The 21537-nt window shown below is 45.5% G+C and overlaps 5 protein-coding genes across 5 annotated transcripts; 4 read left to right on the top strand and 1 right to left on the bottom strand.

Moving 5' to 3' along the window:
- Positions 1 to 400: 400 nt before the first annotated feature.
- PADG_06913 (mitofusin) lies at positions 401 to 3401 on the top strand (the record flags this gene model as incomplete). The annotated part of the gene is made up of 4 exons (XM_010763981.1): positions 401 to 692; positions 773 to 821; positions 885 to 2956; positions 3034 to 3401. The coding sequence occupies 4 exons, from the start codon at positions 401 to 403 to the stop codon at positions 3399 to 3401; spliced, it is 2781 nt and encodes a 926-aa protein (XP_010762283.1).
- Positions 3402 to 4449: 1048 nt separating this feature from the next.
- On the bottom strand, positions 4450 to 7402 carry PADG_06912 (uncharacterized protein; the record flags this gene model as incomplete). Its single annotated transcript, XM_010763835.1, has 7 exons — positions 4450 to 5711; positions 5770 to 5850; positions 5900 to 6173; positions 6225 to 6853; positions 6914 to 7190; positions 7256 to 7317; positions 7381 to 7402. 7 exons carry the CDS (start codon positions 7400 to 7402, stop codon positions 4450 to 4452), a joined length of 2607 nt encoding a protein of 868 aa, XP_010762137.1.
- Positions 7403 to 7826: 424 nt separating this feature from the next.
- Positions 7827 to 10349, top strand: PADG_06911 (uncharacterized protein; the record flags this gene model as incomplete). Its single annotated transcript, XM_010763834.1, has 3 exons — positions 7827 to 8912; positions 8984 to 9399; positions 9458 to 10349. 3 exons carry the CDS (start codon positions 7827 to 7829, stop codon positions 10347 to 10349), a joined length of 2394 nt encoding a protein of 797 aa, XP_010762136.1.
- Positions 10350 to 10923: 574 nt separating this feature from the next.
- PADG_06910 (uncharacterized protein) lies at positions 10924 to 13321 on the top strand (the record flags this gene model as incomplete). The annotated part of the gene is made up of 3 exons (XM_010763980.1): positions 10924 to 11038; positions 11094 to 13010; positions 13074 to 13321. The coding sequence occupies 3 exons, from the start codon at positions 10924 to 10926 to the stop codon at positions 13319 to 13321; spliced, it is 2280 nt and encodes a 759-aa protein (XP_010762282.1).
- Positions 13322 to 13977: 656 nt separating this feature from the next.
- Positions 13978 to 15992, top strand: PADG_06909 (uncharacterized protein; the record flags this gene model as incomplete). Its single annotated transcript, XM_010763833.1, has 4 exons — positions 13978 to 13987; positions 14059 to 14075; positions 14158 to 15359; positions 15461 to 15992. The coding sequence occupies 4 exons, from the start codon at positions 13978 to 13980 to the stop codon at positions 15990 to 15992; spliced, it is 1761 nt and encodes a 586-aa protein (XP_010762135.1).
- Between the last annotated feature and the right edge of the window lie 5545 nt (positions 15993 to 21537).

Below are 21537 nucleotides of genomic sequence, written 5' to 3'. Positions count from 1 at the left end.
ACAACTGGAATTGAAGCACCGGTATTCCAAAATGTATATTAAATCAAAAGGCTACAGACGAGACAGTATAATCGTAGTTTGTTCTAAACAAATATCTCCCTGTCAATCCATTGAGCCTTAGGGATCTAAGTTATGCCATGGCCGATAATTAATAACGGCCGTTGCCTGCAGACGCCACGCCAAGCCCTTTTAACCACCCCAACCCACTCTCGGGAAAATTACCTCCGGAGCTCCGACCAGTCAGTCCATGATTATTTTGATCCCCAGGACGTCATTGGCGGTTTAACCAACAAACCCTTATCAACACAAGTCTTCAGCCAACGACGACAACCGCGTCGAAACGGTCTCTTCGTTTGATCAGACCACATCCATCTAATCCGGCGTAGCCTCTTTGCTTGCCATGAGTCAACGATATTTCCCTGGCGAAGCTGCTTCGTCGGCTGGGGAGGGCTCCTCCAAGCACGCGGTTGCTGAATCTTCGAGCAACCCTTTTCCCCAAGGTGACGGACCAGGATATATAGTGGTTGGTTCTGGATCGATTTCTCACAATGCAACCTCATTAATGGATTCGCTGAATAATGATTCTGGATATGGAGGCAGCACAACGGGGGACAGTACCAGTGGATATGGTGAGAGTTTAATGGAGGACCGGCCAACTCCTTCCCATACGCCTGTGCAACTCAACGAAGCTGGTTTGTTTATCTCTATTGCGTTGTTTACGTGACATATATAAGTCCCTGTGTTTTCCTGATATATCTAATACGTTGTACAGCCGAGCACGAAAGGCAGATTGTGGCCAACCATGTCCATCAATTGTTATAGTACGTTTTTAAAACCCCATTTAGACCCGTTCCTGGCTAACATACATAATTCTTCCCCTCTAGCAATTCGAATCGAACTCAGCTTAGCCGCTCGATCACCCGTACTGTAGAGCTTCTCAAAGAGCTCCAGGGAATGAATCGTCAGTGGCCTGCTCACTATCCGCCAGTACAATCCAGCCAACCCCTTTCCCCACATCCATCTGGTTTCCAGCGGCTGCAATCATATCACGTCAATGCATTAAATAAGAACTGTTTCGAAAGGCCAGATCCTCTACGACGTGCCACGGCGGCGATGGATGGAAGTGCGATCTCTGACTGCAGCGACGTGGCGGAACACAAACCTTCTCCGGGACCGCGCCTGGTAACACCCCAGATTTCCCAGGAATTTTCCGTCCTGAAACTAGATCTCAAACTTGGCGCATTGTCACAGTCAGAGCTGGTCCATTCTCTGGAAAAGGGCTCCATTGCCTCCCTCCTGGACGGCAGGGTGAGCCAGAGCATCAGGCACCTGCTTTCCTTGCGGGACAGAATAGAGGATTTGTCGAGCAAGGTTCTGATTACTGGGGATCTTAACGCGGGCAAATCGACGTTTTGCAATGCTTTGTTGCGCCGCAAAGTTCTACCGGAAGATCAGCAGCCGTGCACGAGTATCTTTTGCGAAGTGTTGGATGCACGGGAAAATTGTGGGGTTGAGGAAGTCCATGCCATCCACAAGGACCGACAGTATAACCGCAACGATGAGAGCACATATGACGTATATTCAATTCAAGACTTGGAGTCCATTGTGGTGGATAACAGCAAATATATGCAGTGCAAGATTTATTTGAAGGATATAAGGACCATTGACGAGTCGTTGCTCAACAATGGCGTGGTCGATATATCCATCATCGATGCTCCAGGGCTGAACTCAGACTCCGTAAAGACCACTGCTGTCTTTGCTCGACAGGAGGAAATTGATGTGGTTGTCTTTGTCGTCTCCGCTGCGAACCATTTTACATTATCTGCGCAGGAATTTATCATGAACGCTGCCCATGAAAAGGCCTATATTTTTATTGTTGTTAATGGCTTTGACAATATTCGGGATAAGGAACGTTGCCAGCAGACGGTTTTGAAACAAATTCAGAAATTGAGTCCACGGACGTTCAAAGAGTCTGCTGAACTCGTTCACTTTGTATCGAGTAATGCGGTTCCAGTTATACCTGCTATTACAGCTGGTGGTGGTGGGGGAGATGGTGGAGGTGGTGGCCCAGACTTCGATGACGATGACAACACAAAGGGCAAAGGCAGAGCATCTGCTGGAGGTGATGATAAGGGGAAAGGCAAGGATAAAGAGAAGATTAAGGACTTTGAGAATCTGGAGGGCGCATTGCGACGATTTGTCCTTGACAAGCGCTCACGCTCGAAACTGGCCCCGGCAAAGACATATCTTCTGAATATCCTTTCCGACCTACATTTCCTCGCCTCTGCGAACCGAGATGTTGCTTCATCGGAGATGGATCGTATGACACGGGAGCTTGACGAACTTGTTCCCGCTTATGAGGAAAGCAAGAAGCGACGAACGGAAGTTTCCGAGAGCCTTTCCAACTCAATAGATGAATCATGTGAGGATGTTTATAATTATTCCCGCACAACTCTCTCGACTACAATTTCGACGCTTGCAGAAGCTACTCTTGGTGTTGAGTATCCGGGCCTGCTATCTGCATTCCGCTACGCAGAAGATCTAAAGATAGTTATGCTAGACGAGCTTGCTGCCTCCGTCTCGGCTTGCGAGGATTATGCTCGTGGAAAGTCCGTCCAGGGAGTCAACATGATACAGAGCATCGGCCTCCTACACGTTGGGGAAGATAAATTCCCCAATCTCAATTTCCGCGCGGATCTTCTGTTTAAGCAGAAGCGCCATATCTCTGCGAGACAACTTGATACCGAGATCCAACTCTGGGATTTCTTCGACATTCCAGGGCTGTGGCATCGGCAAGAAAAGATTGCTGGAACTGGCATGGCGATGACCGTTGTGACCGTCCTTGGGGGAAGAGTCCTGGGTGGAGCTGGTTGGATCGACGGCGCTCTTGGCGCAGCTAGAATCTTGGGTTCCAACAATATGAGACGGATGATTGTACCAGGCATTGTCGCAGCAGGTGGGTTTCTTTCTTATTTCCCTATTACCGATTTTTTATTATATACCTGACTAACCCAACATCATTCTCTCTCCCAGCCATACTAACTGCCTCATACCTCCTCACCCAAATACCCAACGCCGTCCCAGCCAACATCTCCCGCAAGCTCTCTGAAACCCTCACAGAGCTCGACTATGTCCACTCCAACGCCACCCGCATCTCATCCGAAGTGCGTCGGGTCCTCCGCATGCCCGCATCAAGGCTGCAGGCCGCACTGCAAGCAGCCACAGAAGACCTAGCCAAGCGCAAAGACGAAGTTGGTAGGACGAAGCAACAGAGCGAGATTGCTAGCAAATACTTTGCCAACCTGTTCAGGGAGAGTCGTGAGACTCGCAGGGTGGTTGAGCAGGTTGATCTTGAAGCGCCGTTGCCTGGCAGCATGGCGCAATATGAGCAACAGCATTAGCTTTGACCTTTCCTGCCCGAAAGAAAGAATATGGGAGGCCTATGTGTCCTAGCCTGACGTCTAACATCTTCACCCACCTCCATTGTTACTTTACTACCTCCTTGAGCTCTGCCCATTGATCCTTCGGTTTACAATGTTGACTATATGTGCATATGTCTGTACAAATACCTTGTTGTCTCCATTCAAAATTTTCCTAAATACCCCTCGCCCCTCTCTAAATAAGTTCTCATTCCATAGCAACTCCCAACAACCTCTTCCAACAGCACCACCAATGCATTTACTGCTTAGGTCGTAATTTATTTATTTATTTATTTTAAATATTTAAATATTTTTTTTTATTTCTCCAGATAGCAAGATGGAAAAAAAATTTCTTTTCTCGTTTTTTAAATATTTTGTCAGACAAGATGCTACTCTCTTCAATGTCCAAAACTCATCCCATCCCCTTTGCTTCATATTTCTGTTCGACTAGAAATATCACCTAAAAACCGAAATTGCAGGCATTTCATGTACATTAAGGTGCGTTTAGCTAATTCTCATATAGTTTACGCGATGTTGTTCAAGTAGATATCGTCTTTCGTACGATTTTTTTTATAATGCTTGCCAACTCTGAGACAGGATAGGTATATGCAGAGCAACTTGTTCACTTTGACGTTATCAATGCGCGATGTGTGGATATAATGTTCTATCAAATTTTAAGGCACAGGTGTCAAAGTGTTCTCTCTCTGCTTTAGTATCATCGGTTTTCAATAAGATTTGCCTCCACCTGTACAGAATGACAGACAAGAATCCTTGGGTGAAAAGGATCATTTCGTATTTCTCCATCTAAGAAGCCATTTATAATCCTTTCCATGGAAACTCCAAAACCAAAATGTTCATCACCAAAATCTTCCTATAGAAAACATGTTGAAAGGTCAATCATAAATGTAACGCCTCATCGCTCTTTATGGGTAACTGTCAGTATTTATAGAGCAATCAAACTTGATATTTTTTCATACATCATCATGTTTGACATATATACACATGCAACAAAGCAATGGGAACAACATAATCATAGACCTCCTACTCCCTTCCCGGGCCTTCTCATGCTCCTCCTACCCACCCACCCAGCTAGTAAATCATGATCTTTAACCTTGCCAAGAACAAGACCATTTGCAGCTCTCTCCCGGTTCTTAGCCGTAGCATCAGCAACGGCACCAGTCGCGCCATCTTCAACCCCTTGATCTGCTATCCCTTCATTTCCACTAGCAATTTTCGCCCTCATAGCAGCCGCACCAGGGACCTCGTATCCCAACTGGGTCATTGCAGGGGTGTCATCTTCGTCCTCGAACCCGGGAAACTCAGAAGCAGCATCTGTGCGAAACATTTCCAGACGACTCTCCAACAGCTGCTGCGCCTCCGTCTTGTCCGCCTTCTTATTTTCTGCGAAAAGGGAGGAGAAGCTAGGTAGGTTGCTGTTGACTTTTGTTGTCGAAGGACTATCGAGGCCCAGTCCGTCCACGACGCTACCACAGCCATCTTCGTTCATGGTGTCTATGGAATTGGCTCGGGGTAAATGCGAGTCACCAGGCATGGCGGCACCTAGCAGCAATGAAGAATGGGAACTGGAGCTGCCGAAGAGCTGTTTTCGGCGCTTTCTCTGTTGTTGCTGCTGCTGTTGCAGACCGGTGTCTCCGCTATCTTTATTTTCGAGACTTGATGGTTTGGAGGAAGTTGCCTTGCGCTTTTGATTCAGGAATTCATTGAGGGCAACGTTGAGGGTTGTTTTCGGGTCTGGAATTTTATCATTGGATTCTATTTTTGGAGGTGTTTTTGATCGGACGCGAGTTGCAAGAAGGGGAGTTTTGTTGCTTTTCGAAGAAGCAGGAGAACGACTGCGCTTTCGTGGAGAGTTTTCTGGTAGCTCTGGGAGAACGTTTTCAGGCGGTATGCTTGGTTGTCGCGTGGTTTCTGGCTGCTTCTCAATTTCACTCCTTCGAGTGGTGACAGCGGCTTGTTTGGATGTATGTGAATCAGGAGATGATGATGTATCATTTTCTGATGGTGCGCTTCGCTTCTTGCTGCCCTCTTGCTTCACTTTACGCTGTTGAATATGGTGGACTGGGCATCCATTCTTTTGAGGTTGTTTATCTTGTATTATGTAGGGGACGAAAGGCTTTCTCTCTCCGGTTTGAACCGAAATCCACAGCCAGTCGGCAATGACAGCAGGAATATTCCATTCGGTAACGTGTCGAAGCTTCTCTTGGTTCGGATTTGTGCTGTTGCAAATGAGCACTGATGCCTTGGAGGTGAGATACTCATCGTAGGTAGCCCCTAATGACAATTAATCTCCAAGCCGGTTTTTTTATAACAATGTATTATGGGCACATACCCATAACTTTGACGAGTTTTGAAAGATGTAAAAGATCAATACCAGAAAATCCAGTAGAGCATACTCTCAGCCCATGGAATGCTATTCAGGGTTAGAAATCATTTGTCTAAAGTAGATAGGACTCACTAACCTGGAATCGGAAATCTGGGGAAAGGGGTACTGGTGATATGTGATTCAGGGGGAATGAGGGAGTTATTATGCAGACACTTCTCGACCCACAGGTCCGTTACAACTTGCGGCTCGATCACGAAGTCATCAAGAGATGGAATTTCAGAGCGTGGTAAATTGTATGGCACAAGCACATACATGCCTGGACCGTTTGTAGTGGTGTCTCCAGCAAGCCCGCTTAGTGACGTCACAAGTTGGGCACCGCGAGAGAGTAAATGAGTCTCTAGAATTTTAGTCTAGCGAGAGTTAGCGTAGATCAACGTCTTGAATAAAACTAAGGTGTATACCTGACTTGAGGAGAACCCTTTGATTAAGAATCTAGCTCCTAACAAGAATTTACCGCGAGGTTCAATCAGATCCACTGACTTCGTTTCGTCCATGGCTTGACGGGAAGCTACTGTGGTTTCGCTTGCAAAAGACTTTGGCTCGTGGATCAAAGAGACACTTGTCACCGCTAACATATCAGTACCCCGATCGTTAAGCCCACTTTGGAAACTGTCGCTTGTCATAGTGGTTTTCGCTGCATTCCCGCTAATATTCGACCATATATCTTCGTTTTGTCCACCCAGTTTTATACTTGCAACCCTTCGAAGTTTCCGGGGCCGTTGAAGATTTGCATTGATTAATTTGGGTCGCTTCATGGGATCCACTGGAGCTGATCTGTTCCACGCACCAATGCCTTGCTCTTCGTCTGGCATCAGCGGGTCATAGAGACTCTCGTCCAACGCCATCCCTCGTTCAAGACTGTCTTCAAGCCATTTTAAGCTTACCACGGTTATCTTCCACAGGGTTGCATACTTATATTTCTGACCGCATCCGGATCGCGCAATCAGATGGGTAACACTTTTGGTGAGATCCCGTCTAAATTCTCCCCCATTCTCTGTGATCGTCCTCTGAAGGTGGTTCCTGGTGTTCACTTTTGGTGGTGAGCAGACTGTGTAACATTCAAACGACCAAGCGCAATGGCGTCACATACTGTCCTCAAATCCAGTAAGACATATCGATAAGCCTGCAAATGTGGGATATCGATATTGTTCCTCCAGTTCCTCAAGATTGGGGTCTCCCCCAAGCATCCAATAAGACCGGACAGCTTCTACCCATTCTGGCTTGAGAACTTTGATGTCGATCCGCTCCTTGGCCACGTATTTATATTTTGGCGTGTTCAGATCCCCGACTATCAAATGCGTAACGTCTGATGTGAGATCGAATTTATGGACCGCCCCCATCTGAGTAGCTATGGAAGCCAATTGCTCCTACACCGAAGCGAAATATCAACATCTTCAGTAGCCTGACGCAATGTTGAGGGACACAATCCTACCCGATACTCTGGCAATATCGATGTACAGCAAAGAATCACCCCCGCAAGAGGGCGTTCCTTATCTAATATGCATTATTCATTAGCATTTGAAGCTTTTTAATATGGGTTCGGAACGTGCTAATTACCTGGTACGATGTCCCCATCCATTATTCATAATTGACATAGCCAGCTAGATGGGTGTGTGTTGGCGCCCTTCGAGTTATCAACTATCAATACACCCTGTTGCCCCATATATATGTTCATTTTGCTGCCGATGATGCATAATTTATGTATGTTCGAGAAGAACACCCAGAAACCTCCAAACACGCGGTCATTTGACTTCGGTTGCCCTAACTCGCGTTTTCAGGGGAGGGTCACGTGGCGGCGTTAGTTAGTTATTAGTTAACTGATTGACTTTCGCGTTGAGCCGCGAAGCCAGCATCAGTATATAATCAATCATACCGGGACAACAAGCCTTCAACGACACAGATTGATAGACGGATGACGACAATGTCTGCAGCAACCTGTTAATACTCGACATTCTGCAGTCGTTCACAGAATTGGCTGATCGAGTTGCCACATACAGCAGTTTATGTCCCGTTACACTCCTTTGACGAGAGCTTCGACGTTAATCATTAAACCTGTCATTCGATTGGCTTCACCGTGGCCACATTCTACTTATTCCCTGCGAAGGCGAAAGTTTGCGATGTTTAATAAAGCAGTTCGCGAACATACGGCTCCCACAACGGCTTCTATAAAGGCTTCTTCAAAGGCTCCTGCAAAAGCTGCTGCAAAAGCTCTCTTCCCCACTATCACTCCTCTAAACAAGCCTGCGCCTGTCTCCTCCATCCAAACTGCTGGAGTAAAGCGGAAGTTGGATGTTGTCCAACCCCCGTCAGAGACACCATTAGGGGTTCTTCACAGCAACGTGTACTTCGATGAGAATGATTTCGATGATGATATAGATTTGGATGAGCCTACTGGCTTTTCGATAAACGTAACTCAACAATCACAAACACGATCCTTGCCGTCCTCACGTATTCAACCGGTGGATCCTCTCCCCCTCCCTGAGAATCCTGCGCCATCGAGTGATAATGCCCCTTCAAGCACTCTTCCCCTTCCGTGGTCCTCTTCTCCCCCTACACATTTCCTCCCTCCTGCAAAAAAGCGTACACTACCTTGGAATGAATATGGGGAGCCTCCAGCGCCAGCCAGGTCTCGAAACAGACCAGAACACAAATCTGTCACCCGTACACCAGACATTAAAAAGCAACCGTCTTTGCCGTGGGATCAGACTATGAGCGCTGTAAAAGAACAACAGAAGGAATTGCGAAAACAACAAAAGACTCGCGTTGGTTCTGAGAAAAACGCTGCCGAATTTCCCACGAGAGCCCCGAAAGTTCCATCTATATTTTTAAGTGAAGAACAGAAACGAGTAGTCGACGCTATCGTCCAAGATGGCAAGAGCATATTTTTTACGGGTTCTGCTGGTACGGGCAAATCCGTTCTGATGAGGGAAATCATCCGAAAATTACGCGAAAAGTACAAGAAGGAACCTGACCGCATTGCCGTAACCGCATCGACTGGGCTTGCAGCATGTAACATTGAAGGAGTCACTCTCCACAGTTTTGCTGGTATTGGATTAGGAAAGGAGTCCGTTGCCGACCTCGTGAAAAAGGTTTGTTAAACTAGACCTGCTACCAAATTTCAAGTCTCTTCTTGGGTTTCTATTGACTTCTCTTTTCCAAGGTAAAACGAAATCAAAAAAATAAAACCCGTTGGCTGAGGACGAAAGTTCTAATTGTTGATGAAATTTCAATGGTTGATGGTGACTTGTTTGATAAACTTGAGGAGATTGCTCGTAAAATCAGAAATAATGGGCGTCCATTTGGGGGCATCCAATTGGTTATTACTGGCGACTTTTTTCAGCTGCCGCCAGTGCCGGACCCTACAAAGCTGGCGAAATTCGCCTTTTCAGCATCTACGTGGAATACCACCATTCAACACACAATTCTTTTGACTCAGGTTTTCAGACAAAAGGATCCAAAATTCGCTTCTATGTTGAACGAAATAAGATTGGGAAAATTAAGTCAAGAGACGATTGATGCTTTTAAACAACTATCGCGCCCTCTAAACTTTCACGATGCACTTGAGGCCACGGAACTGTAAGCTTTGTTTCTATATCGATCCATGCGTATGACGCCGACTAATAATTTTGCCTAGATTCCCCACCCGATTGGAAGTCGAAAATGCCAACTCTGCTAGAATGAACAGACTCTCTGGTGAGACAATGGTGTATACTGCCGTTGATGGTGGAACAATGCAAAATGAAGCACAGCGCTCGCAACTTCTTGCAGACTGCGTTACGCCAATCCTCCAACTTAAAAAGGGGGCCCAAGTCATGCTTATCAAGAACATGGACGAAAGCCTAGTTAACGGGTCTTTGGGCAAAGTTGTTGCCTTTATGGATGAAGCTAGGTTTGACTATTATAGTAAAAGCGATGAAAATTTTGCTGGTGACCAAGGTTATGCTGATCGCAGCGCTCAGACTATGAGCAAACTAAAATCTTTTGAAAATAAAAATGGGACAGTCAACCCGAAAGGATTGTGGCCTGTTGTATGTTTTGTCCAGCCAGATGGAACTGAACGACACCTTCTTTGCCAACCAGAGACGTGGAAGATTGAACTTCCAAATGGCGAAGTACGAGCTCAACGAACGCAGGTTCCCCTCATCCTTGCATGGGCACTCTCCATTCACAAGGCGCAGGGTCAAACCTTACAACGAGTTAAAGTTGACCTTGGGCGCGTTTTTGAAAAGGGGCAGGCCTACGTTGCGCTCAGTCGGGCGGTTTCTCAGGCTGGCCTTCAAGTTTCCCGCTTTGATCCCCGACGAGTTATGGTGCATCCCAAAGTCTTGGAATTTTATTCGAATTTATCCAGCATTCACAATATCAAAACTGCTACCAACACCCTTCCCTACGCCCTTCCCAATCCTAGCACTGACGCCAACGCCAACACGAATCAAAGCCGTGATCAAGTTAAGGTTGTCAAAAGCACGCATTCGGAGTTAGATGACGACTTTGATGAAACGGTTCTGGAGGGAATATATGCATGATATGGGTATTGTGTATTTCGTTTTCCCTGTAGCAAAAACTAAGCGTTGTCGGTTTTCTATTTTCTATTTTGATTCTTTTTGATGCGTCAACGATCCTTTATGTTTTGCATCTTTTCGCTACATAATTACTATGATTCTCACCATTTCGATGGGGACCGCCATCTCATCCACGCACAGAAACAACCTATAAATTCCAAATATATCATTATTAGACATATTAGATGAAACAGAGAACAATCCAACTTATTTAACACCTTGCAATTCTTCCAGCACATCCAAATAAGCTCATACAAGCGCAAAATCCAATCCATACGTCAGTTGTTCGCATCCCGGTTTCTTTCTGTAGGTTATGGCAATAACCAATGGCTATTTTAAAGTCACATGACTTCACTTATTTCTTTGCAGTAATCTACTTCTTATATCCACAACAAACCAACAACTAAACAGGCATAAAACGAGAAGTAGAATGTTTGTTAGAGCAAACATATCTTCCCTATATGCAATCTTCTTTTAATCATTATGCACAACTCTCAATTCTGATCTCATCTATTTTGTTCTTCTGCTGATAGTCGCGATGGCTGAGGACTTTGTGGGATACACCGTGCTCGTTACCCTCAAATCACCACCAAATTCCCAAATTCAAGGAGTGGTCGCTGATGTTGTTGGGCAGCGACTAACACTTAAAGATGGTAAGAGGCATTATTACATGAGCTCGAGAGTCAATGGGCGCTAACACGGAGATAGTCACACTTCTATGGAATGGTCAGCGCCTTCCACTGTACCATATCGATGCGCCTGGTATTGCCGACCTAGAGCTGTCTTCTCATCAAATACCACACCATCCTGTCACAAACAACTATGGATCAGGCTCGCCTAGAACCTTTTTGAATGGTGGCCCGTTCCTCTCTCAACACCTCTCATCGCAACCCGCGCAGGTCAGGCCCGAAAACATCGCGGAGGCTTTGTCGTCGGAAAGTCAGCGTCCGAGATTTGTTGACCCAGCCATCCTAAGTTTCCAAAAGCCCTCGAAGCCACAACCTCTGTCTACCACGAACATGCCTCTGCCTGTCAGCAAACGAGGTACTTCTCCAGTTATGATAGCCGATTCGGAATCTATTGGCCGTTCTGGTCCGAAATCTACAGCTCCCCTAACAGGAAAATCAGTCGGGCCAAAGAAGACAAATACAAATGACACGGCTGCAACACTTAGTGAACCGTTTAATAACTTGGGTTTTAACGCTGGCGAGGACTCGAAGGAGGCTCAGGCTGGTCCTGTCCAGAAACAGGAGGACTTGGATATCCCAGAAGGTCGAAGGGGTGCAGGTCCTCTCGAAGCCCCGCTCAAGTACACAGGCAAACGAAGTCGAAGAGGTGGGAGGAACAAATTGAATAAAGATACTGCTGTTCAATCGTCCAGTATTGGCCCTGTACTTGAGGATCCTAGCGCGACGTTAAGCTCAACGCGAACGAATATTGCGGGGAAGGGTTGGCGCATGACTGCGTTTGTCGAACCAGGTCACCCGTCATCACCACCAAAACCTGGGCGTACTAGACGCTCAAAAGCTAGGAGCAGGAGATCACATGCAGATGAGGCGAGCGGATGGGCCACGGAAGACGCCACCGATATCCAGGAGATGGGAGATTTTGATTTCGCAACCAACTTGTCCAAATTCGACAAACGCCGTATTTTCGATCAAATTCGTAACGATGACACCACGACCGGAGAAGAACGATTGATCAGTTTCAATAGAAGGGTTCACAAACCAGGGACTAACGAAGGGAAAAATTTACACTACACAGAAAATGTACTCGATGACGACACATCACATGGAAAATGGAATAGTGAAGCAGGGGAAACGGAGGAGGATGAACTCAGTGGAGAGTGCTTCAGTAGTGAAAAAAACTCTGCAAGGGCTCGATCAGGAGTGTCTGCGCGTGCTCAGTCTCGAAAGCGCAGCACAATCCTCGGCTCGACCCTTGTATCTTCTCAAATCAGTTCCTTATCCCGTGGCCAAATGACGTCGTCTCGTACTGAAAGCCCGCAACCTCATAGGAGCTCGCCACGTGTAGGATCTACTTCACCCGCAGCTGGTTATCTGATGCTGATACCAACAAACCGAGAATGTCCATGTGTCGCCCCACTTCAAATGATCGAGATAGAGCAGCTTGCAATCTCAGAGCTAGGATTGGGAGAAGACGTAATCGCGGAGAACGCTGGGCGCGGTATCGCCGAAGCTGCCGTTTCTCAAATACCCAAACTTGCAACTTCTTCAACTATATTAGTTTTGGCTGGAAACCATCGAACTGGTAGCCGGGCTGTTTGTGCCGCTCGACATTTTCGTAATCGGGGATATCGAGTAACTCTATGCATTCTCGGTTCGGATCGCGAAAATGAACTCATTGAAGGGGTACGAAAACAGGTCGATATCTTTGAAAAGATATCGGGAAAAGTTCTGAGATGGGAGGAAATGTCAACAAGATTGTCGGCTGGTGATTATGTGCCCGATCTTGTGATCGATGCGCTGTTTGGTGTTCACATTGCCTTTGATGACCTACGCACAGACGAGCAAGCGATTGCATTTGAGATGATCTCTTGGGCTAACCGCAGCAATGTTGAAATTCTGTCTGTCGATGTTCCTTCAGGCCTCTCAGCTCTGTCAGGTGAGCCTTCCCCGTCCTCTGTTCATCCAATGACAATTGTACTAACTATTCTGCGTTTCTCAGGTGAACCAACCATTGTCCAAGGTTCGCGACTAAATGTCAATCCGAAATTCATCGTCTGTCTCGCAGCACCAAAAACTGGACTTTTGCAAGCACTTGGATCTGGCGAAGGCCTAGCATGGAACATCACAGTTGCAGATATCGGTATCAGCCAGGTTCCGTGGAGAAAACACGGTAGTCGTCGGCGCCATGGTGTTGGTTTTGGCAATCAGTGGGTTGTACCTTTACGGTTCGAATTGCCAACGCCGTGAACCACATTTTCTCTCGGAAAGATCTACAGGTATAAAGTTGCGTGACATGTTTCTTTTCATTGGCCAATACCCAAGAGTTGCTATCGGAGGAGTTAATCGGGTCTTGTTTCTTTGCGGGCCATGCAATATCAGAAGAGAAGGGCTTTTTGCTGTCTTCGCTTGCCTATATTTGTTATAACCCTTCTGTATTCTTACAACACTGGGATCAGGAGAATCGGAATTGGGAGCAATGAAGTTTCCTTCTTTAATCTTGTGTGTTACTCTTGCATTAAAAGCTTCCAATTATCAATTTGTCCTGAAGCATATTACAAACTGCGATCTGCGTCCATGGTCGCACTCCATTTTCCTTCCGTGAGTAGAGACGTCAGCAATAAGATTTTATCATGCAATTGTAGGCAAAGCGATATGTGGGGCATGCTAGATCCATCGGTTACGTTAACTAAATAGTACCGTACCTTTATTCGGCTCCATCAGTTGCTTATGCTGCTATCATCGTCTATCAAGGTTATCATCGCCTATCAAGGTTCTACTTCCACATCCGAAAAAAGTTTAGCGTAGGATGGAAAGCTTGACTTGAACGCCTCGTATCTGCGCCAGCTCTCACGCCCACGACAACGGCATTTAAACTTGTCTACTCTCAGCAAATAGCATCAACCATGGGGAAAGGTGAGCGGATATGCCCTCTATTAATGCTCACTTCTTGAATATTTGCGATTCTAATTTTTCGCTTTTTGCAGGAACTGATAAACTTTATGTACGGATACAAATGCGCGACAGCGTCCCCCCGCTCCAACTTCCAGGATCCTTGAGTTCTAATGGACACTCATTATTATTAGATTACCCATTCAGAATGGGCGTCTGAAGATGCATATTCGGCCAGTGCCGGTTCCGGTGTCAGATCGAAAGCAGTAACTGTGCATTCTTCCCTTAAACGACTCCCATATAATTTTTGTTCGCTCTCCCTACAACCATTTTCGCACCCCGTTTGTACACTCTCCGGTACCACCTTCGACCTAACGAACATCCTCCCTTGGATCAAGAAGCATGGAACAAACCCTGTGAACGGCAAACCACTTAAAAGCTCTGACCTGATCAAGTTAAACTTCGCGAAAAATGACGAAGGCGAATACGTAGACCCGGTCACCTATAAGGTGTTCACGGACAATACACATATTGTGGCGCTGAAGCCGTCGGGTAATGTCTTTGCGTGGGATACAGTAGAGAAGCTGAATGTCAAGGCCAAGATGTGGAAGGATCTTGTATCTGATCAGGAGTTTGGACGGAAGGACATCATTACTTTGCAGGATCCGCAGAATGTCGAATCGAGAAACCTCAGTTCGTTTAAGTTCCTGAAAGATGGAGAAAGCGGGCTGTCGGACGAACAATTGCGGGAGCAAGGCGATAATGTGAATTTGAATGCCATGGGGAGCTCAGCGAAGATCTTGAAAGCTAAGGAAGCTGTCGCGAAAGCACGCGCGGAGCGTGAACAGAAGGCAAATGCTAAAGCTCTTGGGAAATCGAATATTAGGGATGCATTTACAGCCTCGGGCAAGAGTGTTTCCGCCAAAGGCTCAGCAATGACTCAAAAACCAACTCCTTACAACGCTGCGAAACACACCACTGGGCTTGCAGCTGCCTCCTTTACTAGCACCGGTCTCACGCCTCATACGTCTGCTGACCTTGCGCTTCTTACGGACGAACAATATATGTTGCGGCGAGGTCGTGTTAAGATTAAGGGATATGTACGTATTAACACCACGATGGGGGATCTCAATCTCGAACTATTCACAGAAAATGCGCCAAAGGCAGTATGGAATTTCATTCAGTTAGCCAAGAAGGGATATTATAATGATGTTACATTTCACCGGAACATTAAGGGTTTCATGATCCAAGGCGGTGATCCCACAGGTACCGGTAGAGGAGGCGAAAGTATCTGGGGCAAATACTTCGAAGATGAGATCGAGGGTCCCCTCAAACACGATGCAAGAGGAATGGTGAGCATGGCTAATAAAGGGAAAAACTCGAATGGTAGTCAATTGTGAGTGCAGCATCTCCGTCATCCCATGTCTTATCCCTAGAAATTAGAATTCCCTTCAGGAATGATACAGCATCTGACCCAAATAACCGGGAAAAAAAAAGCTTCATCTCCTATCGAGCTCTTCCCCATCTAAACCTTAAACACACCATATTCGCCCGCCTAATCGATGATCCTTCTCCGTCATCCACAACACTCAACGCCCTCGAAATTGCCCCTGTCGATTCCAACAATAAACCCATAACACCCATTCGCATCACCAATATAACGATCTTTATAGATCCATTCGAAGAATTCCTAAATCAGAAACGTGCTGAAGAGAAATTACAAGCTGGCTCTGGCTCTGGCGCCTCGAATGGTTCTGGCTTAGAAGACGGTCAAAATGATGACCAAATGACCTGGACAGGCAAGCGGATTCGAACTGGTGGTGGAGCCAACGGCTCTTCCACATCAACTGGCGATACGGGTGTGGGGAAGTATCTCAAGGCTGCAACTGCAGCTGCCGCTCATCAAAAAAAGTCGGGTGAGGATGAAATCCTAGATGTTGTTGATGACGAGCCCGAGCCTGAGCATGTGAGGAAGAAGTTCAAGGCTGTCAGTGGGAGTGGTGGGTTTGGTAATTTTGATAATTGGTGAAAGAATCCTTGTCCCTAAACCCATCTCCCCGGTGAACCCCCACATCCTGGTGATATGGGTGATATATTTCCCTTCTCTTCAACTGGGTGCTTTCTACCGTGTGGTTTACTTATAACAGGATAGATATTTCAACGGCGTACAGTTATTCATTGAGGGCTTTCATCATGAGAACTTTGGGACAAAAGGGCTACGGATTTGATGTGGGCGTTCTGAAGTAATTCCTTGAAATTTCAACTTTGTGGGAAATGCTGTTCATAATCAATACCCTTTCGAATGATATTCAAACCCTTCCGGATATATTGGGATTTAATGATTTGTCAATTAGCTATTGAAATAAGGGTTTGAGAGTTAATTATATATACGTATCGCGTGGCTTTTATCATAGGAGCATTAACGAATCCCGCGGGACAGATCCGTTTGCATCAACATAATCGCCATCCGCGACCAGAGGCTGGTGCCCAAGTCCAACCTCTCAACCACGCTAGGTGGAAAATCTGGCGAAGGAACTTTTCGCCGGCATCACCCTCAAAACATCAGAGCAGTCCTGCGATATCTCTTCATTGACAGGCAATTTGCCACCAAAGATTTCTCACCAGCTGCCCATCAAGCAGTTGCTGAAATCTCACACTCCTAACAATGAATGATTTCTAAGAACCCATGTTCTATTTTTGAATAGTTAAGCAGCGCAGAAAACCGAGAAATCTCTGAATGGTCACTGCTCTTGAGATGTTGGCAGAGAATACTATACTGCCACAAGTGAATGGAAGCATTAAATGTTAGTTTGGAAGATTTTGACAACATATTACCATTGTTAGATACGTGCGTACATGTGGAAGAGCTTTTTCAGACCTTCACTCTTTGATAAAAGATAAATGTACGCTATGTAGGTCGTATTGATACTATAAAGATAGAGCTCTGAATCTTCCTGTGCGGAAACAAATGCGCAGGGAATTTGTTCATTTGGCACAATTAACTGAAACTGAGCTCCAAGGTCGGTTTGTGAGAAGTTCGCAGGTGTTCTAATGTCATATCGAGATATCTGCATTGGCTTTCTCATTCGCTGTTATGAGATGGTGTCTTTTTCCAACCCTCTATCTTATTGGCAACCGTTAGGCCCAACTTACTCAGCAGCATTTTAAACTAGCAATAGAGGAGAACTGAGAGCTTTTTCACCGTAGGCCGATTTTATAATTTTTTGAACTCTTGTTTCGCCTCTAGAATAAACTCCAATAAGTGAAGGATCTTGGGATTGGTGAGATCGTTGGAAGGGCTCCACTTAATTGCTGCCACCAGAGTCATGGTATTCGTGCAAGGCGAACTAGGACCTTGGTTAGAATAGGTAGTTAATGTTCAAGAGATGCATAAATCTTGCTTGTCGAAGAGCCACACTTGCAAACTGAAGAATGTCCAAGGGTAAGTTGCCTGCAGGATGTGTAAAACTGTCCCAGCTCAAGTCGGGACAACCCAATGAAATGTTATCTTGGAGAAGAGAAGTAAATCGCTAGTTATAAAACAGGGTCCCCATTGTTGACAACTATCTGTCAATCCCGGCTTGGCTAGGGACGCAGTTAGCCGTTGGATCCACCAAATTAGAATTGATGCAGCTGCTGTGCGGGTACCCACTTATGAATGCTGTATTGTAATTTTGTGCTACATATTAATTAGGACAGGTATTCGCAGATCTGACGGGTTCCCAACAGTTTTGAGCCAATAAAATAGTTCATGGTGTTCTCGACGACAAATGTCGAGAGGTTGAAGTTGCTCTTCGTTCGAATAGACTGGCAAAAAGCTTCTGCTTAAACACGTGATATGGCGACGAGGTCTTAAAAGCCTCCAACAAATTCAACTCCTAACATCAAATACCTCTTGGAACGGAAAATAATCGTCAATGTTGGAAGTTAATTATTCCTCTCCCCATCCTAAACCAATGACTCCTCCACTGATCTGATATAGAGTCTACTTTCTTCGTATTTAGAGGCAATCAACACTTTTCTGTTTCGCGAACACGATGTTGCACGATGCTCATTCCACTCTTGACTTGATCAGTTTGGCATGCAGTCAGACGGTGGTACCGGGTCGGGGATTTCGATGTGACGCCCTTTTCCGTATTCAGGGATTCCGAACACCCTACACCGCCTTTACCTTGTCATTGAGACGGCTGTCAAAATGTTTGCGCCAACCCAACTTGTATTTTGGAAACTTAATTTATTAGTTATCCATTCGTGATGCCAGAAAAATATGCCCAGCCTTAAGTCCTATGAGAATCAGGGTATCTGGGTGCTTCCACGAGCAGAAATCAACATGACTAGGCTCATGTTCGGATCGGCTATCGACCTTTTCCAAAAGAGATTACTCTGATTCGGGGACTCATGATAACAAAAGGTTATAATTCCATACAGAAGCAAGACTTATCAGAGAGCTTCTGGCGAAGAATACCTTAATATATCGAGAATTTGATATACCATTACCTATCAGTGGATTCCACCCCGACCTTTTCGATGTAGCTGAGTCACTGCCTTGGGGAACCACAGTTGTTAACTGGAGAATATGCTGGTTTGTCCATATATTATTCTGGAAATGCCCGCATCCAGATCGACTAAAAAGGCTTCCATGCAACGATGAATCCCTGCTGAATTGAGATTTCAACCCGATCGTCATATTGATATCTTCCACACTTTACACGAAATGATGCGATCCCTGCCATTAAGTAGTTACAGCAGTATGGAATTCCCCAGGTTTGAAATCAGGCTGTGGCGGCTTTATCGATGTTGAAGCGCTCATATCAAAAAGCTAACTACCACCACCCCACAATTTCCAAATCCATCTCCATGTGCCGACCAGAACTGTGGCTGGACCAAAACTAAGGGAAGGAAAAAAATGTATATGTGAATTTTCTCTGTTTCGTTACCTTGGTATGAGGAAAATCGAAGCCCCTGGTGAAAGTGAGGCAACAAGCCGAGAGGTGGGAAAGACGGCATCTCCTGTTCCAAATGCTCCGGCCTCACGTTTATGTAAGGCAATCATATTCCTAAAGCTAACCAGGATTTTGTGGAATTGGACCCTTTTGACATGTTAAAGGAGTTGGAATGTACTCGACAAGAATGAAGGTGTGGGCGACAAGGCTATACCACCGGCATTTCGAGGCACGGCTTTGCTCGTGACGGGCTACTTGAGTTCGACTCGACATTTGAATCTGTCTATGCAATGTTCCCTCATGAACCCTGAAGATAAATTCGCAAAATATTAATTGCTATTTGGTTGATCGACTTTGCCAACATGTCATCATTTACCGTAGGTCTGACGCTTAATTGGTCTCCAGCTAATTGACTTTGATTTTTTTTTGCATTTGAAGAGCATCAGGATGTCGAGCTTTGGTGGAATATTATTATAGTTTTCTTCAGCTGATGTTGCGGATATGTAGCGCAATGCAGTATGCAAGACACAATTGTCATTTCTTTGCTAAAAGTGATTCCCATCATCCCATCTGATGATCGACCGTTTCGATTGATCCGAATCACATTCCAACTACAAGCCTCCAGTCGATATGAGGCAAACGGCAACCACTAGGGCAAAATCAAATACTTCTTGACAGAAGTTGAATATGACTGGTTCTCAAGAGATCTGACTTTCTAACTTGCTCATATGCTTGGTTTTACATCGTGGGGGTTTGGACGACGTATCATTATCAGGCTGGTGCTTGGGACCAGTGAGTGAAAGTGCGTTTGTGGAGAAGAAAGATGCAGAATTCTTTGACATGAGATTCCAACTGATTGTAACAGGTGTGATCATGGTTCCTTGTCTCCTTGTTTCTTTCTCTTTCGTTTCTCGATTGAAGCTTCTAACCAATCGCCGCCAAATAGATACGAAGGCAGGCAAGGATGACGTTATAGCGACAGCTGCGACACGCAAGGCTGCATTTCGTCGTCGATTCTTTTTTTATTTCTCTCTTGTGCAGTTTTCAGACTTCATGTAACAGGAGTCTCAATGAACGAAACAGTGAACCTTGCAAGCCAATACTGTGGTGCACTGGCCATCAGCCAACTATCAATATTCTAGAAAAGGACTCGAAGCATACCGCATCATCAGACATCATCATGCTGCAGCCAACCAGGCCCTTTACTTGACAAAGAATCATTCCTGTCTGCACTCTTAAGCCTTACAATATTTCCGGGTTTGGCAGAATCCTATCGCTTAAATCATCAGCCAAAGAAGAGATGCGTGGGGTGGTTCTCCAGTTACCAAAAATGACCGGCCTTAAAAGTTTCGGTGTTGCTCTAGTGTCAGGAATATCATCAAGATTTATCACCTGAGAGGCATATTATTATTATTATTATTATTATTATTATTATTATCCCCTCTTGTTCACTGCAACCTTTTGCTTCTAGATATTTTGTAAGACCCGGTGCACATGGTCACCGGAGGCTAGTCCCCCAAGACAGGAACGCCACTTCCCATTGCTCGGAATGCATCTCTTTCAAACTGATCTTCAATTCACTTTTGACAAAGTGTACTGTTAAACTCTATTGCTCACCGGGAAACCAGAATGAGGATACTTTAACGGGAAAGTTGGGAAATTGTATTTTCCCCCAGGAAGTCTGATGGAACAAGACGAGTCAAGCCCGTATCTCATTCAACTGACAGGGAGGAGAGATATTGGCATCCTTAGCGGGCAGCCTTCCCTCTAAGGGACCTCTTTTAATCCATTCGCTATCCTGCCCATTGAAGGGTTACATGGGATGTCATCTGATCCTGCTTATACTCAAGAGCACTATGTGGGAATCCAGGTAAGTTTGAATAAATCGAGAAGATAATCTCGTGATTCATTCCAAGTCCCCTCGAATTTCAAAGAAATAATGCAAACTTGAAGTGTCTCGGCGAGAAAACGTTTTGCGTCGGTTCCAAAAATTAGTTACAACAGAAACAACCTGCATATTATTTCGTTATCACCTAACTAGTTCGTTACTAACTAGTTATTCAACTGAATGACTGACTAACACATCATGGCGTGTAAGATTCTTTTCTCTTCAAGCGCAACAGAGAAGCATCCATCACGGAGGGGAATGAATAATACAAGCATAGATAGGTGTCAAGGTAAGATCTTGCACTCATTAGTTTCGGATTATGCTAGATATTCGAGTCAGCATCATGCTCTAGTTATTTGACAGCAATAATAGAGCAGCTGGCTTCATTGGAAATTCTGTTTGTTTGTATTGGTTATACGAAGGAATTCAGAATAGTACTCATTAACATATAGTTATATATATACTTATGAGGATGGCGATACAACATAGCTTTCTCTGTCAACTACCGCCCACAGTCTACATATGAAGTTATTGCTGTCCCTCATTGCCTGCATATTTTGTTGCATCCACCAACGAGATATGAACCCGGGAAAACCAAAGGGAGCCTTTGGAGCCTCTTGCAAGGATTAAGGACTGAGTCCGCAGCCGATTCCTCCGCCGCTCCTGATTGGGCTGGTCTGGGCGGGGGGCCGGCCCAAACTTCCAGGGTTGGCTTCAGGGAACTAATCAAGGCTTGTCTGGAT

Source organism: Paracoccidioides brasiliensis (genome assembly GCF_000150735.1).
Source record: "Paracoccidioides brasiliensis Pb18 unplaced genomic scaffold supercont2.9, whole genome shotgun sequence".
NCBI classification, from domain to species: domain Eukaryota; kingdom Fungi; phylum Ascomycota; class Eurotiomycetes; order Onygenales; family Ajellomycetaceae; genus Paracoccidioides; species Paracoccidioides brasiliensis.
The sequence above is the reverse complement of the archived record's forward strand: the minus strand, read 5'-3'. Positions and strand labels throughout refer to the sequence as shown.